Below are 19,544 nucleotides of genomic sequence, written 5' to 3'. Positions count from 1 at the left end.
GCCGGACGGGCTAGATATCCGGATTCGCTGGCAGGCTTGACCAAACACCATGTTCCCTACCCCTGCTTTAACACAAACCTTTTATCAGAGGTATATTTGAGGAATATAATTTAGCTAGTTTTGCAACTGATTCATCCTTCTGATGATTGTTAGCAAAGTCTAGAATAGTCTTGGAAATCTCCCAGTGTGAGCAAGGCTAAAGATCCTTGTTGTAAGTGAAGGCCCACTGTATATGGTTTTAAATACATTTTTGAAATAGAGATGTGTAAACCAACAGTCCTTGTGTCATATAAAGCTTGTGTAGAATCAGCACAGAACAGGCTGAGGTTGATGAGTTGAATGTGTGTGTTTGTGTGTGTGTGTGTGTGTGTGTGTGTGTGTGTGTGTGTGTGTGTGTGTGTGTGTGTGTGTGTTAGAATTCTTCTAATAAATTGTGAGTATATGTGTGCATGTGATGATTTTCCAAAGAAAATTGATTATATTAGATTATAAGTCTTCCTTCCAGCACCTTCTAGATAAAATTCATATCACAGCATAGTGTTGGTGATTATTTATAGCAGACGTCTTCTATCATAGTGGACAATGATGCAAGCAAGATGACAATAAAGGCAGATATGATGATGACATCACACTCAGACAAGCTTCAATGTCTGTACAAGTTTATTTTACAAAATGAATGGCAATGCAGCAAACTGTCCGCCAATCAGCGGATGCACATCACTGGGTACTTACCAATCAGCTGATACACTTAATTTCATCATGTACACACAAGCAGCTCACACACTGTGCATCCACGATCAGGAGAAACATTTCACCAGAAACACACGATCAGCTGAAACACTTCACTGCATAGACACAATCAGCTGACACACTTCACTGCATACACACGATCAGCTGACACACAACACTGGATACTTACCAATCAGATGACACACTTTGCTGTGTACACGCGATCAGCAGACAAACTTCACTGCAAACACAGAATCAGCTGTCACACCCTACTACAAACACATGATCAGCTGACACACTTCACTACATACACACCATCAGCTGACACACTACACTGGATACTTACCAATCAGATGACACACTTCGCTGTGTACACACGATCAGCTGACAGACTTCACTGCAAACACAGAATCAGCTGACACACCCTACCACAAACATACGATCAGCTGACACACTTCACTGCATACCCATGATCAGCTGACACATTACACTGGATACTTACCAATCAGCTGACACACCTCACTGTGTACCCATGATCAGCTGACACATTACACTGGATACTTACCAATCAGCTGACACACCTCACTGTGTACCCATCATCGTAGACACAATTTACTGCGGCCACAAGATCAGCTGACACACTTCACTGGATACAGTTAATCAGCTGACACATCTTACTGTGAATACACCATCAGCTGACACACTTCACTGCATGCACAATCAGCTAATGCATTTCACTGCATACACACAATCAGCTGACAAACTTCACTACATACATGTGATCGGCTCACACTTCACTACATACACATGATCACCTCACTGTGTACCCGCAATTGCAAACACAATTTACTGCTTACACATGATCAGCTAACACACTTCACTGGATACTTACCAATCGGATGACACAATTCACTGCATATCCATGATCAGCTGATCAGCTGACACCTTTCAATGGATACTCATGAATCAGATGACACACTGAATGCATACAGACACTGATCAGTTACACACTTTGCTGGATACTCACAAATCAGATGACATATTTCACTGGATACATACCATTAGCTGACACAACTCACTGTGTACACACAGATCAGCTGGTAATACATTTCTCTCAAACAGATTGAATCAGACTGGGAAATCCCTCTCATTTCATGGAATTTTAGACTAAAATTATTATAATTCTATTGTCAATGATATTTTTTAAATCATTGCAACCAAAAAATGGAACTCTGGTGTTCTTTTCTGAACCGGTTTAATTTTATTGTTTGTAATTAAAATGTGAAAAATAAATTAAGCCCATTGATCATAAATGGGAATAGATTTGAGAATATGATTTTTGTCTAGCTGTCATTAATTACAGACGTGAACTAATACCATTACAGACTGTTGGGGATGACGAGATACCCTGAGAAATGCTATTTCATGTCATTGTTAAGAAAGTGCTGCTGCAGCTCCAAATCCCTTGACAAACCCTTCCTCTCCTTCAGAGAGAGAAGGCAAGGATCCAGAATTGGTGATGGCAAATTCTGATTGACTGACAAGTGCTCAAATTCTATAAATGGACAGTTCAGGCCATCGCTAAATCTGTGAACTTAAGTGCAGTTAACCATAGCAAAAACCAAATTTCATCAAAACCAATTCAGTTTTGAGTAATCCTGCACAAACAGACAAACACATGAACACACAAAACATTCAGGATCATGGCTCAAACCACCAGTTTGATGGGATAAACCAGGGCGACCATGAGTGAAAGAAACGTATTGTACGGCAGAACAGAAACCTGCAGACGATCACTGAGGACCTGGGACTGACTTCCTCTAACTTTAATCCTGGTAATCTGGCTACAAAGCTGCTGCAAAACATAAAGATTTGGACACATTCTCAGTTCTGTATGCTGCTGTGGTATACAAGACATAATACACCCCGAGGTCTTTTACAAACATATCCGACTACTGTATCTTCATGCCATTCTTTCTGTGCGTTTCTGTATGTTACACAGCGCTGTGGAGGCTTCTCATGCCCAGTCACATTAAGTCACTGAGCTGTGCTCAATGTGTCAGACTCTGTTGTGTCTCCATTTTTGTTTGTTTTTCCCTTGATTTTTCTGCAAAGCCATGATTAACATGGAGAATGTGCTCCTGGGCCTGTATGAAGAAGCTGATGCTTATGAAGACACTCACATGTCCTGTGCCTCTTCATGCTCCTACAGAAAGGTGAGTAGCAGCACGATGACCTTTCATGAACTCATTCATTGATATAACACAAGAAAATAGACAGAGAAAAAAATACATTAAGCAAAGAAATATGACTGGAATGTCTAACAATTATTTGTATCATTTCTGTTTGTTGTTTCTGTTCTGTCTGAAGTGTATTGTTTTTCATTGTGCTTTATTAAACACAATACATTAACACAATATTTGTTGATGTCCTCTTTGTAATTGTTACTGTGTGTAAATGTTGAATGCCTGGATTAGTCATGATTTGTATTAATTAATCACGTCTTTATTTAGCTTTTGCTCACTAATCAGTTTGGACTTGTCATTGTAGTGTTTCATAAAAATCACATCACAATATATTTGCAATAACACATATTTTTCACTATTCTTTTTAAAGACGTGCTGTAGGCAGTTGTCTTAGGAAGGACAGTTAGACCTCGTTTGAGCAGTTTGAGCAGTTTGTGTCATAATACTTGTTTTCCAGGAGAACAATTAAATCCAGACTTTCATGACTTTTTTTAACCTGTGAGGAAGAAGAGCATCTCATGTCTGCATTAACAGATTCACACACACACACACACACACACACACACACACACACACACAAGCGGAGAAGTTATACACTCACTTCTGACCCATTTTGATCCCATCTTGAGTAATAATGTAATAATAATATTTCATAGATGCAGCAATTTTGTCTAGCGTTTGGTTCATCAAAGGAATCAACTCTGTAAAATAAAGTCTACAAGAAATTATTGTTCCTCTTGTTTGATATTTTCACAACAGCAGTGATGGTGCTGGTGACACTGAACCTGCTGAATATGAACGCTGTCATCCTAAAATGGTGAGCCCACATGTTCTTATACACATCAATAAAAAGAAATCTGAGCAAACTTTGATATGAAAAACACATAATGCACAAGGAATGTTTGGCTCAGTGGTTCTTATGGAGAGAAAGAGGAGAATGTGACACTCCCATCCTAGGATCCACAGGAAATATTGTTTATTCACTCACTTTATTTTATTTCTATCTATTCAAAAAAAATATGTGGTCTGCAGATGGGTTTTATCCTGAGACAGTGTAGTTGTGGTGAGATTTATTGCTGCTGTTCCTATTTGTAGATTCTCACATTTGAGGATTTTAGTCACTACTTCCTTTTTAGCCTCTGACATCATCCCATCTCCCTGGTAAATGTCTTGGCTTATTTCTAACCAAATCATAAACACAAAGACTCAAACTAAAGTAAATCACTTTTTTTAGTGTGGTGTAAAGCAGGCAGGTAACTGAGACCGCATCACCACCAAACATAACACCAACTAACCACAACCTCCATCTAGCCAGTTAACAGTGCTCTCTGCCTCATGTATGACATCACCTGCTTAAAACAACTTCACTTATTATATTATAAACTCTCTGAGAACACTTTTGTAAAATATAAAAAATGAAATAAAATAAAAATTCTGGTAGACAATCCACAGACCAAAGTCCAATGTTTTTCTTTTTTTCTTTTTTACTTCAGTTAAGAAAGTTACACAAAAGGTGGCAAATCTGTCGACAATAAATAATAAATATTTTTGTTGCACGGGAACAAACGAAACATTTTCTTCCAGAGCAAACGCGTTTTTCTTAACTTATAATTAATTATACACATCTTTGGGAAAGAAAAAAACTGTCGGATGGACACAAACTCACACAGATGTCCCACGGAGCGTGTGGCAGATAGAGGTATACCTGGTTGCAAATGCTTTAGTACTCGGGCCACGAACGGAGGAAATGGAGTATTTTAAATGAAGAAAGCAGATCTTGTCCCTCCAAACGGGGCTAATCTATGCTAAATTAAAAAAAAAAGAATCGCCAGGCATAGTTTCAGATTCACAGCGGCTCTGTCCTGCTGCAGCTTCTCTCGGTTTGGCAAAAAACTGTAACCAGGCAGAATCCGTCCTTCTGCTTCGGGATGGACGCAGTAATAATGAATGGCTGTGGTTTAAATCCCATGATTGTCTTCACAGTGTCAAAAAAATACAGCCGGGGCGGGGAGTTGGGTGGGGGGAGATGTTTGGTGCAGTCGGAGGGCGGAGGGGGGTTGGGGTGGAGGGGGGTGACCGAGGGTGGGGATGGGGGGTTAGTCTCAGTCTGTCCCTGCAGCCGTGGCTCAGGCTTCGATGGGGCTGGACACCATGCTGTTCGGCGTGTCAGGAAGCTGAGACGACATGGATGCTACCTCGCTGCCCGTCGAGTTGGACCCCGGGCCTCCTTCCGAAAAGTTCACCTAAGGGACAAAGGAGACAGAGAGGGGACATGAGACTGAGTAGAGCTCCATGTAAAAGATCTAATTCAGAAGGTTTGAGGTTAGTCAGGTTGAAAAAAAATTGTTAAAGAAACACTCTCTGCGCTAACTTCTCCTACATGGTTTGCAGACAGTTTTTTAGTGCTTCTGATGCTTTCATGTCTCTCCACATGAAAATATGAAATATCGATGAAAGTCCGAAAGTTATAACATACCGCGCGTCTCTCTGAGCTGTTTATCCGAATGACTGGATTTTTAAATACGGCGGTGCTGTTTGAAAATTGTTTACAGAAATAATTATGAAAACACTATGACGGATGAACCAAAAATGAAGTTCAGAGCCGTTTCATTGTACAATAATGATTGACTAAATCATAACGTAATTTGAAAGAAAACAACACAACAACAATATGGACAATAGCTGTAACCTGGACAAGTTAATGTGAAGACGAGGACTATGATAATAAAGAAGAAAGACTCAAATAAGTTAATGAAAAAAGGTCTCGCTGTGCACGTGCTTTACAATGTGTGTAATCATGATCAGATGATGGAGATGATGATAATGATGCTGGATAACGATTGTTTGTTTGTTTTTGGAGGAGACGTATCAATTACTTTATATAGATTACGTGTTATTTAATGTAAAATTAAATACACATGTTTTAATAAATATGTTTTCACTGACAGATCACCTGTCCATTAATATGATCAATAAATAAGCAAATTCACGCACCAGTTGCTGGAAAGCCGGCTGGTCGATGTCGCTCTGCAGGGCGAAGTCGCTGAGGACCTTCCAGGGTGGCTGGTAGCTCTGCACCTCCACCGGGTTCGCCTGGATGCCGCCGTCGTGCCGCTCTGGACTGGCCGCTACCATCGGGGTGCCCGTCATTCCCTGGATGTTCTGCAAATAAGGGATACAGCGTGGTCAGCACACACAGCGGATACACACCTGGCACTGTGCGCGATTATAGATGTGGGTGTGTGTGTGGGGAGGGGGGGGGGGGGGGGGGGGGGTGAATGACCCTATTGAACAATCAAGCAGCCGGCTAATCAATAGACAAACAAGCAGACAAATACAAACACACAGACAAACAGATGAACATAGCCCCTGATAACAGTGTGTGTTTGCGCTTGAAAGCAGAAATCGGCTCATAATGCGGGGATCATCTCTGAGTAGATGCAGGCCTTTCAATTAATCCCAAATAAATCTTCCTCTAAATCGCCGACTTTTTTGACCCGCTTTTAAACATGAGGAAGTTTAAAACTCTTCATTATGAATGTCAGAGCACATGCTGGCCTGGAGGAGAAACATTTAGGCTCATTGAAAACGTTCATTTGTCGAATGACATCATACATGTGAGCGTAATATAGGAATGATGCCGCGGCTCCTGCTGAGTCTTTCGGTCTTGTCGGTTTTGGTGGTTCTCAGGTGGAGGAAATTATCTGAATTTGTTTGAAAAGTGAAACTCTTTTTGGTCTTATTCCTGTAACTGTGCGCTGGTTCTGGTTCTGGCGTGAGCTGATCAGTCTTACCGTCTTGTCATTTGGCTGCTGCAGTTGCAGCTGCTTCATCAGCAGACTTCTCTTCTTGTCCTTGCACCGTTTGTTCTGGAACCAGACCCGGATCACTCTCGGACTGAGGCTCGTCATCTCTACAAGCTGCTCCTTCATCAGAGCGTCGGGCCTCGGGTTTGCGTTGTAGCAGGTCCGCAGCGTGTGCAGCTGCTTCTCGTTCAGCACGGTTCGGACCCTGGTGGTCTTCTCCGGCTGCTTGTGTACGTGAGGCCGCAGAGCGGGCTGCCGGGCCGAGATTGGTTCTGCTGTTGATAAAGGGCGGAAGGGAGGGAAGATAAATTATCTATCAGCGGAGTGTCTTTGTAAAGAGATGGAGATCTGTGGAGGAACAAGCAGAAACACGCTCTCCAGCAGAGACACTACATGATCACTGCAACACTGAAACTTTGTCAGCACCATTTTGAGCCTGAGAGGCCTATTGAGTCCACTATGTCTCTAGCCAGCACCAGTTCAACCCTGAGAAGACAAGATTCAGGATCAGACTCCTTAGTTTTACACCGCAAACACATTTTCACAGTGTGTGAATATTACGTCCTCAGGGTTCATGACCACGACGGTGAAGGGATTAATTGTAAGAAGTACAGTTTAGATCGACTGACTTATTTGATGAAAGGTCAAAATGACACCAGCAAGCAATTGTATGAAAGCAGCACTACAGCAGCGCACAGTAAAGTAACGCTCCCCTCAGCTCTCTGAGAGGCGCACAGTAACGCTCTCCTCATCCGTCTGAGCTCATTGATTCAGGGCCGATGCACAGTCCCGCATTCCAAGTACAGCAGTGATAAGTAGGTGTATTTCTGATCAGTATATCTAATCTGTGGAGTCCAGCCTACAGACCTGCGGTATGCGGCAAACCAACAAAATCGCTTCCTGCACCAAATACAAACTAGAAAATGAATGCACGTAAAAATATATAGAATCAAGTGAAAATTAAGACAAAATTTAAAAAGCAGATCATGTTGGGCTGCTTCTCACAGAGGAGCAGCAGCATCACACACATGACATTTACAGAATCACAGCAAGTATCAACAGAGCCCCCAAAGTCCTTTCTCTCTTTCTTTCTTTCTTTCTTTCTTTCTTTTCGCTGATCATACTATATGCATCTCTGCGCGATGTTAAATAAAGCGGCGTAAACTAAACAACACGATGCAACAAATGAACCAGCACATCAGCTCCAAAAAAACTGCCTGAGACCAACATCCAACAACCAACAAACTCCTAGTGACTCGGACAAAGCAGCCTGGCGGTGATCAGAACATCCTCCTCCCGGGGCTGGAACTTTACCTGCCATCTGCAGCGGTCTGGCGGGGTGCAGGGGGCTGAGGGGGTCTCCGGGGCCGAGCCTGGCCCGCTCCACAACGTCGTGGTCGGCCCGGCAGAACAGTCCGTCCTCACGCAGGGCGAACTCATCCCCGGGGATGAGCTGGCGGCTGCAGGCCACGCAGCGGAAACACTCGATGTGGTAGACCTTGGATCGGGCCCGCATCACGAAGTCGTTCTTGCTGAAACCGATGTTGCATTTTGCGCATTTAATCCCGTATAACCTGGAGGGAAACACACGCGCATGGGCACGCGCTCCGGTCACTTTAACTGCGGGGAAGTCAAGCAATAATAATAATACAAAATAAATAAAAAATAATAATAGTTCGGGCGACTTTAGCATTGAATTTATTATATTCGATTTGAACGACGTGATATACGAAATTGCCATCATTCAATTTGGAAATGTATAATAATTATTATTACAATTCTGATCTTTATCATCATTATTATTTATACTACGTGATGAGTAGTTGTCATTGTTGTCATATTAACATTTTGAATATGTGATGCACTTTGTACAATTGTGTTAATAATTATTATCGACATAAGGTTATTCTAACGGTCATTTTAGTCTTAAAATTTAAATATAAATTTAGAGTGAAGGTTGTCAGTAATAAAGAGCTGCTGAAGCTTTGGTGTAATATTTTTTGTAGTGATAAGAAGCATGGAGAGAATTTTGAAAACTGTGACGAATAGTGGCGATGATGAGGAGGTAAATTGATTATCCAGTAAAGATGATTATTGTGATCCTGATTGTTACATGACCATAACCTGCTGAACATTGTGGTCTAAATTTATATCCAAATATTCCATATCTCAGTAGCATGAGGCATTTGTAAAAACAAGGGATTCCCAGCGCCGTCCACCTCCGGCCGGGTTACACATATGAAGGAGTCCCGTCCCGTCCCGGCCGTCCTACCTGATGTAGTCCCGTTTACAGTAAGTCTTTCCGTCCCTGACGAAGCATGTACAGGACTCGTCCAGGTACTGGCTGCACTCGGCGCATTTGAGACAGGCTGCATGCCACTCAAGGTCCGGGGAGACCCGCAGGATGTACTGGTCGTGGATCTGGTTCCCGCAGCCCACGCACAAAGACACCAGCCGCTTCTCTGGAACAGCAGCGCGACCAGGACACATTACACTCTAAAGTCACCTTAACTTTGAAATTGTTTTATTATTATTATTATTATTATTCTTACAATTACTATTAATAAAGGAGTGAAATGGGCCAATGAACTGACTTGAACTTTCAGTGACGGTGTCAAATTCTAAAAAAAAATGTTTGACCAAGTAAGTCTCTTTGAGGCTAAAATATGTTTGCATGGTCTCTGTGTACTGAAGTTCAGCTGAGGTCTGTCTTACTTTTCGGCGGGTCTCCCATGTCTCCCATGTCCACAAAGTAAGGCGACGTTAGGTCCACTGTCACAGCGGGCTGCGATGCCTGAAGCCTGGATGTGTCCGCTGCCGGGCTGCGGGGCAGGGCTGTGCTGTCCGGCTGCCAGAGGGACTGACTGACTGTCTGAGGGAGAGTGTGTGTTCGTGTGTGTGTGTGTGTATGTGTGAGTGCGTGTGCGTGTGCGTGTGCGTGAATGTGTGTGTGTTGCCGGTGTGTGTGGCGCTCTGATCCCGACGAGCTGCGGGGCTGACGTAGGATAGCTGCACGTCATCTGCATGAGCAGCTGATTGGCTCTGTAAATACACACACACACACACACACACACACACACACACAAACACACAAATCCTCTGTTTTCCATTGCTCTTTTCGACTATAACATTTATATTATTGTTATTTGATTATTAGGTGTATTACAATATGATCAGATTACTGTTTTCCATCTGACAGGATCATCATCTTGAGGCCAGAAAACAATCGTAGAATAAATCCAGCTAAACATTTAAAGCCAGAAAAAAAGGAGTAAAAACATTGGAGCCACATGCTCCCTGAGTTTAAACTTTTCAGCAGCTGCACGATCCAAGATCCACGATCATGTACAGTTTGAACAAATGGTAAGAGTCTGTGGATGCGAAACCACTTTGTGCCTGAGCACCTCAAAGCAAGAAAATCTGGATGTGCGATTTCCAACGAGTGACAGACAGCGTGACCGTGCTGCCTGAATCAGTGCGGGGACAGAGCAGGAGCAGGACCCGGGCGCTCTGTTCCAGCACCAACACGCCCCCTTGTGTCAGCAACACACTGACGCCGGAAACACACACTCACTCTCACTTGGATCTCGCAGTTTTCCGCTTTTAGTTTGAATTCATGTCGAAGCTACGGAATGTTTTCTTACACATGGATCAACTCTGTAGGAGGCACAAATGGCTTCATCTTTACACAGTGTATGAAACGATACACAGGCCCTGTGAAAAAACATGACTGAGCCCCTTGCTACAGAATTTACAGTGCTGTGCTATATAGAACATAAAAAAGGAAAGTCAATCAGAGCTCATTATTACTAGAGTATTAATAAAATATTGTACTTATTAAGCTTTTACTGTATTCTATATCATACGGTAGATCAGCGTTAGTTACTACATTATATATATAAAGATTGAAAAAATGTAAACAACAACCAGAAATGTAAATCTGACAAAACAGCACACTCATGCTATTTTCCTGTTTTTAATTTTAGTCATCAAACTAAGGCCAAAGCAGTCAGTCGCTGCCGGCAAAGCCTCTTCTCCCTCAGCAGGATGTGGGCTTCCTGTGTCAAAGCAAACAAAAGTGGGGAGGAAAAAAAGAATCACAAGGCTCAAAATTCTCAGTTGCAATTTGACTTTAGATTCCTGATTGAAACATTCGAACAGACTGAAAACAAAATCCAAACTAACTATATCGAAAAAGATAAAATCACACCATCCTGATCCCTTAACAACAGTACTCATTTCCATAGTCTAATACCAAGTATTAGAGACGTTTAGATACATAACATTTGTATAAAGTATAAATGTAACACTGAAGAGTCATAAACCAGAAGAAAGTTTCCTGGTTGTCGTTTTTAGTTAAGTCTGCGTTTGTGCTGGGGCCTGTGGAGGACGATGCTGGTCGCGTTGTTAAGTTGTCCTTCCAACATTTTTGTCCTTCCAAACTACCAACCAGATCTGGGTGACTTCTGAACTATGAAGCCACATTTTCAACCAATAACCTTCAAAAATAAAGAAGTTAATGAAAGTTAATAAATTATTAATTTCTGCCAAAGCCAACATTACACATTTTATTGAATGGATTCTTCTTTTTCTTTTTAAACGGAATTTCAAAGAGTGCATATTTACATTCATGTTCTCACTGACTGTTGCTCTTAGCACCCTAGGGCCAAAAACTACTGGTAAGGCTCTGATTTGGATATGCTACTGAATGCATTCAACAGCATTTTGGTACATTATTTTCTAATTTTTGTTCTAAATGAATTGAAGAACACACATCTGATGGTGACCAGAGGCAAAGCACAAAAAACCTTTCAATCACAAATGGAGATACAGTTTCCTTTTGTTATCATTGATCATATTATTCTCTTCCCTTCTCGCTGTTTGTTCCATATAGATTTGACTGTTTATGTTATGGGACATATGAGAGACAATCTGCACTGAATCGTTTTATCTTATCTTGAACTAGTATAATATGCTACTATAATTGGAGAGCACGTGTGCATGTTCAATTGTGTTGAGTTGCTAATAAGCACCATACATTCAATTGCCTCCAGACCTGCCAAAAACAATGTTCAGGGGTCTTGAATTAGCAAAGGGTGCATTGCATTTAATTTACATAAAATTAACACTATCTATTTGTAATACCATATTACCCTGAATTATGTCACAGTTGTTAATATCATGAATTGAACTAATAGGTAGATGATACATGATGATGTCACAGTTGATGGTGACATTGTGAATGGAAGAACAAGATCAACAATTAGCATCATCCTACGGCACCTGCATGAGACTTTGGCGACATTGATCAGATAATAATGGCAGACATACCTGACCCAGGGATTGAGCCAGAGCTATATAAGCTGATGTATCAGTTCATGCTGCACAGCCCCTGTAGGAAATCCAACCCCAAATGTCCCTGTGTGGTAATTGGCATCTGTTCCAAGAACTTCCCTTACACCTTCTGTCCAGAGACTCGACTGCCTGACATGGTGATGGCTACCCTGAGTACAGCAAACCCAACGATGGACACATCATTGAGAAGAACAGCCTTATATTTAACAATTGGATTGTGCCTTACAACCATGGGTCCATCTCAAGAACAAGTGCTACATCAATGTTGAATTTATTGGCTCCTTACATAACGTCAACTATCGTTCTTAAAATATGATAGAAAAATATGATGATGATTGTTTTGTCAGAAGAAGTCTATAATTGCCAAAAATTCCAGCAGATGATTCCAATGTGGGTGGAGAGGTTACCAATCAGGCGTCTAGACTGTACAGGAAAACAGAACTAGACATACAGTAGACAAACCATTGTTAACCAAATACAAGGACAAAAACAGGACAAACAGCCGGAGACCTTCCCTGACCTCCAAAATGGATGCGGTGAGAAAGAGAACTTTCTCAAATGCACTGTATACACTCTCCTGAACAAGAATATGTTTGTATTTTGGATGCGATTGGCTGTGTTTCTACTTTTCATCTGGAAGAAAATAAGGATGCACTGCCTGTAGAATTCCTTAACTCACTGACATCCTCTGGAATACCTGACTTTAAATATATATAAACTGTATGTATAGCACCATGGTGGTGGTGGTGGTGCAGATGATACAGTAGGATTAAGTAAGAGATTGTTGTGGGAATAAACAGGGGTCAAAGGATCTTCCAGCCAAGGATTCCTAACCATGATAGAAATGATGAGTTTGCCTTCACCTTGGTCTGGTGGTAGTTCTCTTTCAGGCTGCCCTTCACAGTAACCTTTAACAAAGATTAGGGTCAGGAGAATGAGCAAATTGGCATCTACCTTCCTCAGCCTTTGTTCGCTCACAGCCAATTCTACACAACCTTCTCCAGGGGAAAGGGCCAGCAGGAGAAAAGCACCCAAAGGGGCGCCCAAGAAATTGGGGATATTACATTGCAGATATCAGGAATGTAACAGTTGTTTCTCTGGTGGGAGCATCAAATTATCTATGTCTATTCAGAATATTTCCAGAGAAACAGAAGACCAGTCCACCCAATGTCTGTATTTCTTTCTGTCTCTAATTAGACTCAATGAACACGATTGACATAATAGCCTAGAGTGAGTATTTGCATTTTATTATGCAGCACTGTGTAATGGGCAATTCTGATTGTTCAATCACAGCAATGATCGGTTAATTATGTTTGTAATATTGGCCACTCAACTTGAAGGACCAGTCATCCGGGCAATGAGAGCTCACTGCCACATTTTGCCAGAGCTGAGCTACTTTGTATTACTACACCAAGATTTGCCAGCATTCCTAGCTAACTACAAACTAGTATTGCTGCTACAAACTAGCATCGTCTCCCTGAATGGTAACGCTAAAATGACATGTCAAGTTATCAAATATCCCAAAAGATTCACAATGCCACATTCCAAAATTAAAGACATGTGCAATTTAACCAACTCGGAATAGGCTGCTACAGTGTAGCTCGCTAGTAGGTTGGCCAATGGTTTGCTGCCATTGTTACATAGCAACACAGTTGCTGGGCTAGTGTAGAATAACGATGATGATGATGACTTTTTTTGTCAGAAGAAACCTAAAATAGCTAAAAAGCCTAAATGGAGAGGTAAACAGTCCAGACTGTACAGGCAGAAAGAACTAGACACACAGTACACAAACCATTGTTAACCAAATACAAGGACAAAAACAGGACGAACAGCCAGCACAGATGAGGAACATGAAACATTAAAAGTATCTGGCAGAGGACAGAGGAAACCTAAGAGAATAATAAAATAATAGGGAGCAAGTGAGTGTGTCAGCTGATTAACCACAGGAGGGAAAATTAGATGATGGCTGGTGGACAGGTTTTTGCTTTACAGGGAGGGACTGGATACACCCAATTCAGACCTGGACCAAAGTACAGTAGTATGGGGTCAAAATACTTTTTGCTAATATAGTTTAATATGGACTGTTCTAGTATAGCACTTTTCTCCAAAACGCTTTTCAAAGACCTCACATTCATCCATCCATACACTAATGGCAGGCGCATGATCAGCAAGTTTTTACACATACATTGCTTGGTGTGCAACCTCCAAGGATTTTAATCAGGTCAGGGAAGAACCCTGGTCTGCTAAATCCCCGACCCTGTTACCATTTGCTGCAGGTGAGAACATATTTTTACTTTAGTCGGGACCAGTGTTTTTCAACCGCTGTGCCATGAGAGATCGTCAGGTGTGCCGTGGGAAATTATCCAAGTTCACTTAATTAGTCCACGGGCCGGATCGACTCGCGGACTAATTAAGTGATTCTCCCCCAAACAAAAGTTTTGTGTTCAATCGCAGCAAAAATTTCAAAGCGTGCGTAATTTAACAACAAGTAATTTCTACCTGACATTTGAGGAGATTCGTTACTTGAGCGAATCTCTGTTGCCACTTCAGCATTCAGATGCATGGACTGAACCAGGAGCCCTGACAGCAAGGGGTGTATTTCAGTTTCTTTGTGTTAAGTTTATTGGTCATCTATGTTGTCCTCCCCTATGTGTTTGTATTGGGTTGATCTAGCAGTATACAGTATATGTTCCCTCAGTTCATATTCTGAGTGGTCCTCTAGTTTACGTTAATAATTAGTTTTGTTATCCTTATTTTGAGGGTCTTAAAACTTTGTTTATTCAGTTTGTTAATTGTTTGCCTCTGTCTTGCCTGCCTGGCCCCTAACAATACACACTATATATGTATATGTACATTAACAATAACCGAAATAAAGGACTGAGCAAGAAAGCCATTTAGTTTAAAAGCTTAGACAAAATTATGTTAAAGTCTACGATGCCCTCCAGAAAAGAAACACTTTGTGCTACAAAAAAGATAAATCCATATGTCATCCTGTCAATCGATAGATAGTAATCCTTTGTGACAACACCGGTGTCAACTAGAGAGGGATGATTGGCAGATGCTGTTACATTATGCCAGGACAGAAGAGAGGACCCAAGTGCAGATTCACAGATCATAGGTATTTATTTATAACAGGCAATGGTATCCAAGGTGAGCAGGCAAAAGTTGGTGTCGGGGACAGGCAGGCTAGTCCTTGGGCTGGCGGCGAGAGACGAGGTGGGGGACTGGCGTAAGTTCGAGGGCTGGAGACAGGAGGCGAAGTCAGGTTCAGGCGTACAATGACCAGTGCCAACCCGGGTCCTAACAGGGGCAAAATGTCACACTGGACAAAAGAGAGAAAACAGCTCTGGTCGCTGGCCACGACCACTCAGGAGGGCGGCCTGAACACCAGAGCTTGATGCGGGGAGGCCGCTCAGGGAGGCGGCCCGAAGACTCGGTTCAACTGCATGGACCTCTCCGGGCCTGGTGACACCGTGCGAGCGGGGCTGCTGACTGGGGAACGGGTAAGTCTCTCCAAGCGGCCCGCTCGGAGTGCCGATCTGCTGGGGCGACTAGGCTGAGGTGAGGACAGCTGGGAGGAAAACTGAATCCGCTGGATCCATTCTTGGTCGGATCGTTCTGTTACGTTATGCCAGGACAGGAGAGAGGACCCAAGTGCAGATTCCCAGAACACAGGTATTTATTTGTAACAGGTATGGTATCCAAGGGGAGCAGGCAAAAGGCGGTGTCAGGGACAGGCAGGTTAATCCGTGGGCTGGCGGCGAGAGACGAGGTCGGGGACAGGCGTAAGTCTGAAGGCTGGAGACGGGAGGCGGGAGGCAAAGTCAGGTTCAGGCGTAGGTTCAGGCGTAGGTCCGGGTCAGGCGCACGGGGAAACACTGGGAAGCGAGAGGGACTGCCACAAAGGACACAAGGAAATGGGAAACAGTTACAGGAGTAACAAAAGTATCAGAAGTCAGGAGTAACATACGTAACATCAGCACGCAGACGTTACATCAGGTAAAGGAAGCACATGACGGAACATAAGTCACATTAACGACTTTAACCGAACAATAAGTATGGAGATGATGAGCCTGAAAGCTGCTACACTGAGCAGCTTTGTAATTAGTCACCCAGTGAAACCTCATTTTCTGACCGACATCTTAGCTGTCACTTTCAAACAGGCACGGTAAAAACCATGACAGATACAAATCTACAGTTTTTACTTTTAAACACATTTATAATAATACAGATGTGGCTCAAAGTATTGGTATTCAGTATATACAGGGATCAAGGCCAATGGGACTTTGGAAACACTGGAACAGATGAATTCCATAATTAACAAATGTAACATATGCAGTTTTTGGGAAGATACTCTGAAACAGTTAGGGGTTCAGACTGAGTGTGTGTAGTATGAACATTTTGGCAAGTTATGACAGTGCTCATCACCCTTGCATGATAGCGGTTTTCCTATAAGGTACGGAGAAAAAGCTACATTGTGTTGAAAATTGTTTGAAAATAGACAAATGAGGATGAGTAGAGAAAATACAGAACACAAAGGCGAAGGTGGATATACCAGGTAGAGACTCATGGAGGAACAAAGCACGAAAACAACCAGGACAGGCAATGAGGAAGACACTCATATAACAACCAGCAACGAGAGCAGGACAGAACCAGGACACACGTACAAACCAAGACAAAACCAGGAACAAACTAGAACGACCAGCAAAGAGGTGAGGGAAAGACGCAGACTAAATACACAAAGGCTTGATTACAACAGGTAACAGGTTAGGACTATCACACAGGAGGAAACAAACGGGTAATGCCAGACAGGAAACACAAGGGCAAGTCAAGTCAAAATATACATAGACTACATACCAAAATAAAACACCAAGTAACATAAGAACACAAAACACCCTCCCGCCCCACCCTCCATACAATGCTAAATTTCCATAATTTTGTCATACGCAATAGAGTTGAAAACCACTAAAGCTTGGCGCTGACCCGAGTGACCTTGTTTGTGTCACCCTCCACACACACACACAAAACAGACCCCCACCCCCTCTTCCCTCCCTCCCAGCTTTCCACAGCTTCCCTCAGAAACTCTGAATGACGTGTGCCAAACCCTCTACCAACTACTCAGACTCCAATGTGGTTATTTCTGCGGACAGCAACAGTCATAGGCATTGGCTGGGGCTGCTGTCTGTCCTGTCCAGTGCAGGAGGAGGAGATCTTCCTCCCGTGGGTGCACCCCTCCCCGTACCCCACAGACCATATGGCCGGGCACGGTCCATCTAGATGGGCGTGCAGGTCCATGGACCACCTGAGGTAGCAGCAGTTCTCCTAATCACTGGAGACAAGGGCCACTTGACACCAGCCTGACAGATGGTACTCCAGTACTGCTGTGTGTGTGTGTGTGTGTGTGTGTGTGTGTGTGTGTGTGTGTGTGTGTGTGTGTGTGTGTGTGTGTGTGTGTGTGTGTGTGTGTGTGTGTGTATGTGTATGTGTGTGTGTTTGTTGGGGGAGGGGGGGGGGGGGGTACTGATGTGTCAGGGGTGGTTAAACATGATGGTGGCAGCTCGTCTTGTTGTGTCTCTAGGGCAGATGTAGCCCCAGACTGTGGCTGCAGGCACATTTCATCACATGTGAGGTGCATAAATTTAGAGATTATCTCAATCCACACTACAATCAGCCTTAACCAGTTCGTACAATTCCATGCAAATCAAACTCAGTATAACATGATGATAGTGAATCCTTTCCAATCTCTTGCAATCCACCCAATTCCAGTATTTCCAGTCATTGCCATCAAAACACCATAGTTTACATCAGAAAATATTGATTTAGTGTTAGAACACACTGTTCCATTGATTATCTTGCATTTTGACTATCTTGTTTGTAAACACTGGGATGTGGACTTGTCAGTCTGATGGCAATTGAATAAAATTTATTTTTGGTAGATAAACTAAGGATTTTGAGCAAGTTTCAGGCTTTTGCAGGTAATCCATTCTATGGTGGTGCAAATTGTTATTGCACATTGTTACTGTGTGTGTTAGTTGGAGAAACCTCAGAAAATGTGATCCAAACCAAAGTCCAAGGAGGCTTAGGACATTTCACTCTTACATGTTTGGTCTCGTTCAACCACTCTTGGATTTGTTTCCTCTGTTGGTATGGTTTGTTTGTGCAGGTCTGAACGTATCAATCACACTCAGACACTGAACAGAACAACCACACAAAGGCTATTTAAGGAGATGGTCTCTGTCCTGTTTCAGAACACAGAGGTTTGGCACAATGGCAAGAAGTTGAAGAATTTTGTGTCTTTTGTGAATTTTCATGATCTCCACATGATCACAAATGGGGATCACAAACTGTTTGACTTGTCTTTTCAGAGCATGCAAAATTGGAAAGGAAAAAGAGAGCTTTAGAGAAAAATTAAGCTTACGTTGTGCAGTGCGGGCAATCAGAGAGTTTCAAATTTAGTTGGACGCACCTTTCCACCACCCTCCGTTTGTTGCTTCTGGTCAGTGATGGGAAATGCGTTAGCTCCAGTATGACCAACAGGAACAGGAACATCTGTGTATGTATGATAATGAATGAGTGAAAAATACAGTGCTTCTAGCAGTGTCCACATATAGCAATTGACAGTGCAGCAAGGGCAAAAAAATAGCCTGAATAAATATATATACTGTATATACGGATATACAGTATAAATACAACAAATCTGACAAACTCAAGTAATACTAATTTATCTTCGCAAAGGTCTTAATGCTTGAAGGGCTCTATATGACACTTGAGAATAATAAATGATCTCATATTTAATTTCTTTGTTCTCCTGTGCAAAGGGGTTTTAATGATAAATATCATGTGTCAGAAACCTTTTTGTTCAAGTGTCGGCGAGCTCTTGACTTCACTGCCTTGGAAACCACACTGAAACTGAGATTACTGCTGATTGAGGGCTGCTTGTTCCTCAGCATGGGAGGAGCCAAACACGCTGCGCTGCACAATACATGGCATCACACACCTACATGTACACAATTACAGCAGAACATACCACACAACATTTCCACAAATCTACCCTCAACATATTTTCTCATTGTTTGACATCTTATTATTGACATTGACATTGCATTTTGTCCATGACACCTTACGAAAATGAAATTCTATTGATGAATAAATAATTTTACACACATGGACCCAACTAACAGAAATGTGACAATGTGGCTTTACCAGTATCACTTCAGAATAATTCATCACCATTAACGCTGTTATAAACAACCCGACTGTCATTAGCCTGAGTCACCGTTTCCTCGTCTCCTTATACACACGATTGTATCACATTCCCAAGGTCACTATTTCTTTCTTTTTTCTCCTTCTTTCTCATTTTTCCCCCTTCTCTCTGTATAAAGAAATCTCCAAAATGTCCCATAACTGT

General features: G+C 42.4%; 1 protein-coding gene across 2 annotated transcripts; it reads right to left on the bottom strand.

Moving 5' to 3' along the window:
• Positions 1-5,064: 5,064 nt before the first annotated feature.
• isl1a (ISL LIM homeobox 1a) lies at positions 5,065-9,602 on the bottom strand. 2 transcript variants are annotated; one of them, XM_076165178.1, is made up of 6 exons: positions 9,497-9,602; positions 9,054-9,243; positions 8,096-8,355; positions 6,770-7,056; positions 5,970-6,137; positions 5,065-5,218 (listed from the first exon to the last, which is right to left on the bottom strand). In XM_076165178.1, the coding sequence occupies exons 1-6, from the start codon at positions 9,522-9,524 to the stop codon at positions 5,102-5,104; spliced, it is 1,050 nt and encodes a 349-aa protein (XP_076021293.1). In that variant the 5' UTR covers positions 9,525-9,602; the 3' UTR covers positions 5,065-5,101. The 2 variants fall into 2 exon arrangements, with proteins under 2 accessions (XP_076021293.1, XP_076021294.1); XM_076165179.1 differs by having other exon boundaries at positions 6,770-7,053.
• Positions 9,603-19,544: the final 9,942 nt, after the last annotated feature.

The sequence above is a fragment of the Genypterus blacodes genome, unplaced genomic scaffold (genome assembly GCF_046128005.1).
Source record: "Genypterus blacodes isolate CSIRO-AG114 ecotype Tasmania unplaced genomic scaffold, CSIRO-AGI_Gbla_v1 ptg000141l_1, whole genome shotgun sequence".
NCBI classification, from domain to species: Eukaryota; Metazoa; Chordata; class Actinopteri; order Ophidiiformes; family Ophidiidae; genus Genypterus; species Genypterus blacodes.
The sequence above is the reverse complement of the archived record's forward strand: the minus strand, read 5'-3'. Positions and strand labels throughout refer to the sequence as shown.

Coding starts and splice junctions, on each gene's coding strand:
- isl1a (XM_076165178.1), bottom strand. CDS start 9,524: ATGGGAGACATGGGAGACCCGCCGAAAA. Junction 8,356..9,053: donor TGTAAACGGGACTACATCAG/GTAGGACGGCCG, acceptor GTTTCCCTCCAG/GTTATACGGGATTAAATGCG. Junction 5,219..5,969: donor AGCCGGCTTTCCAGCAACTG/GTGCGTGAATTT, acceptor TTTGTCCCTTAG/GTGAACTTTTCGGAAGGAGG.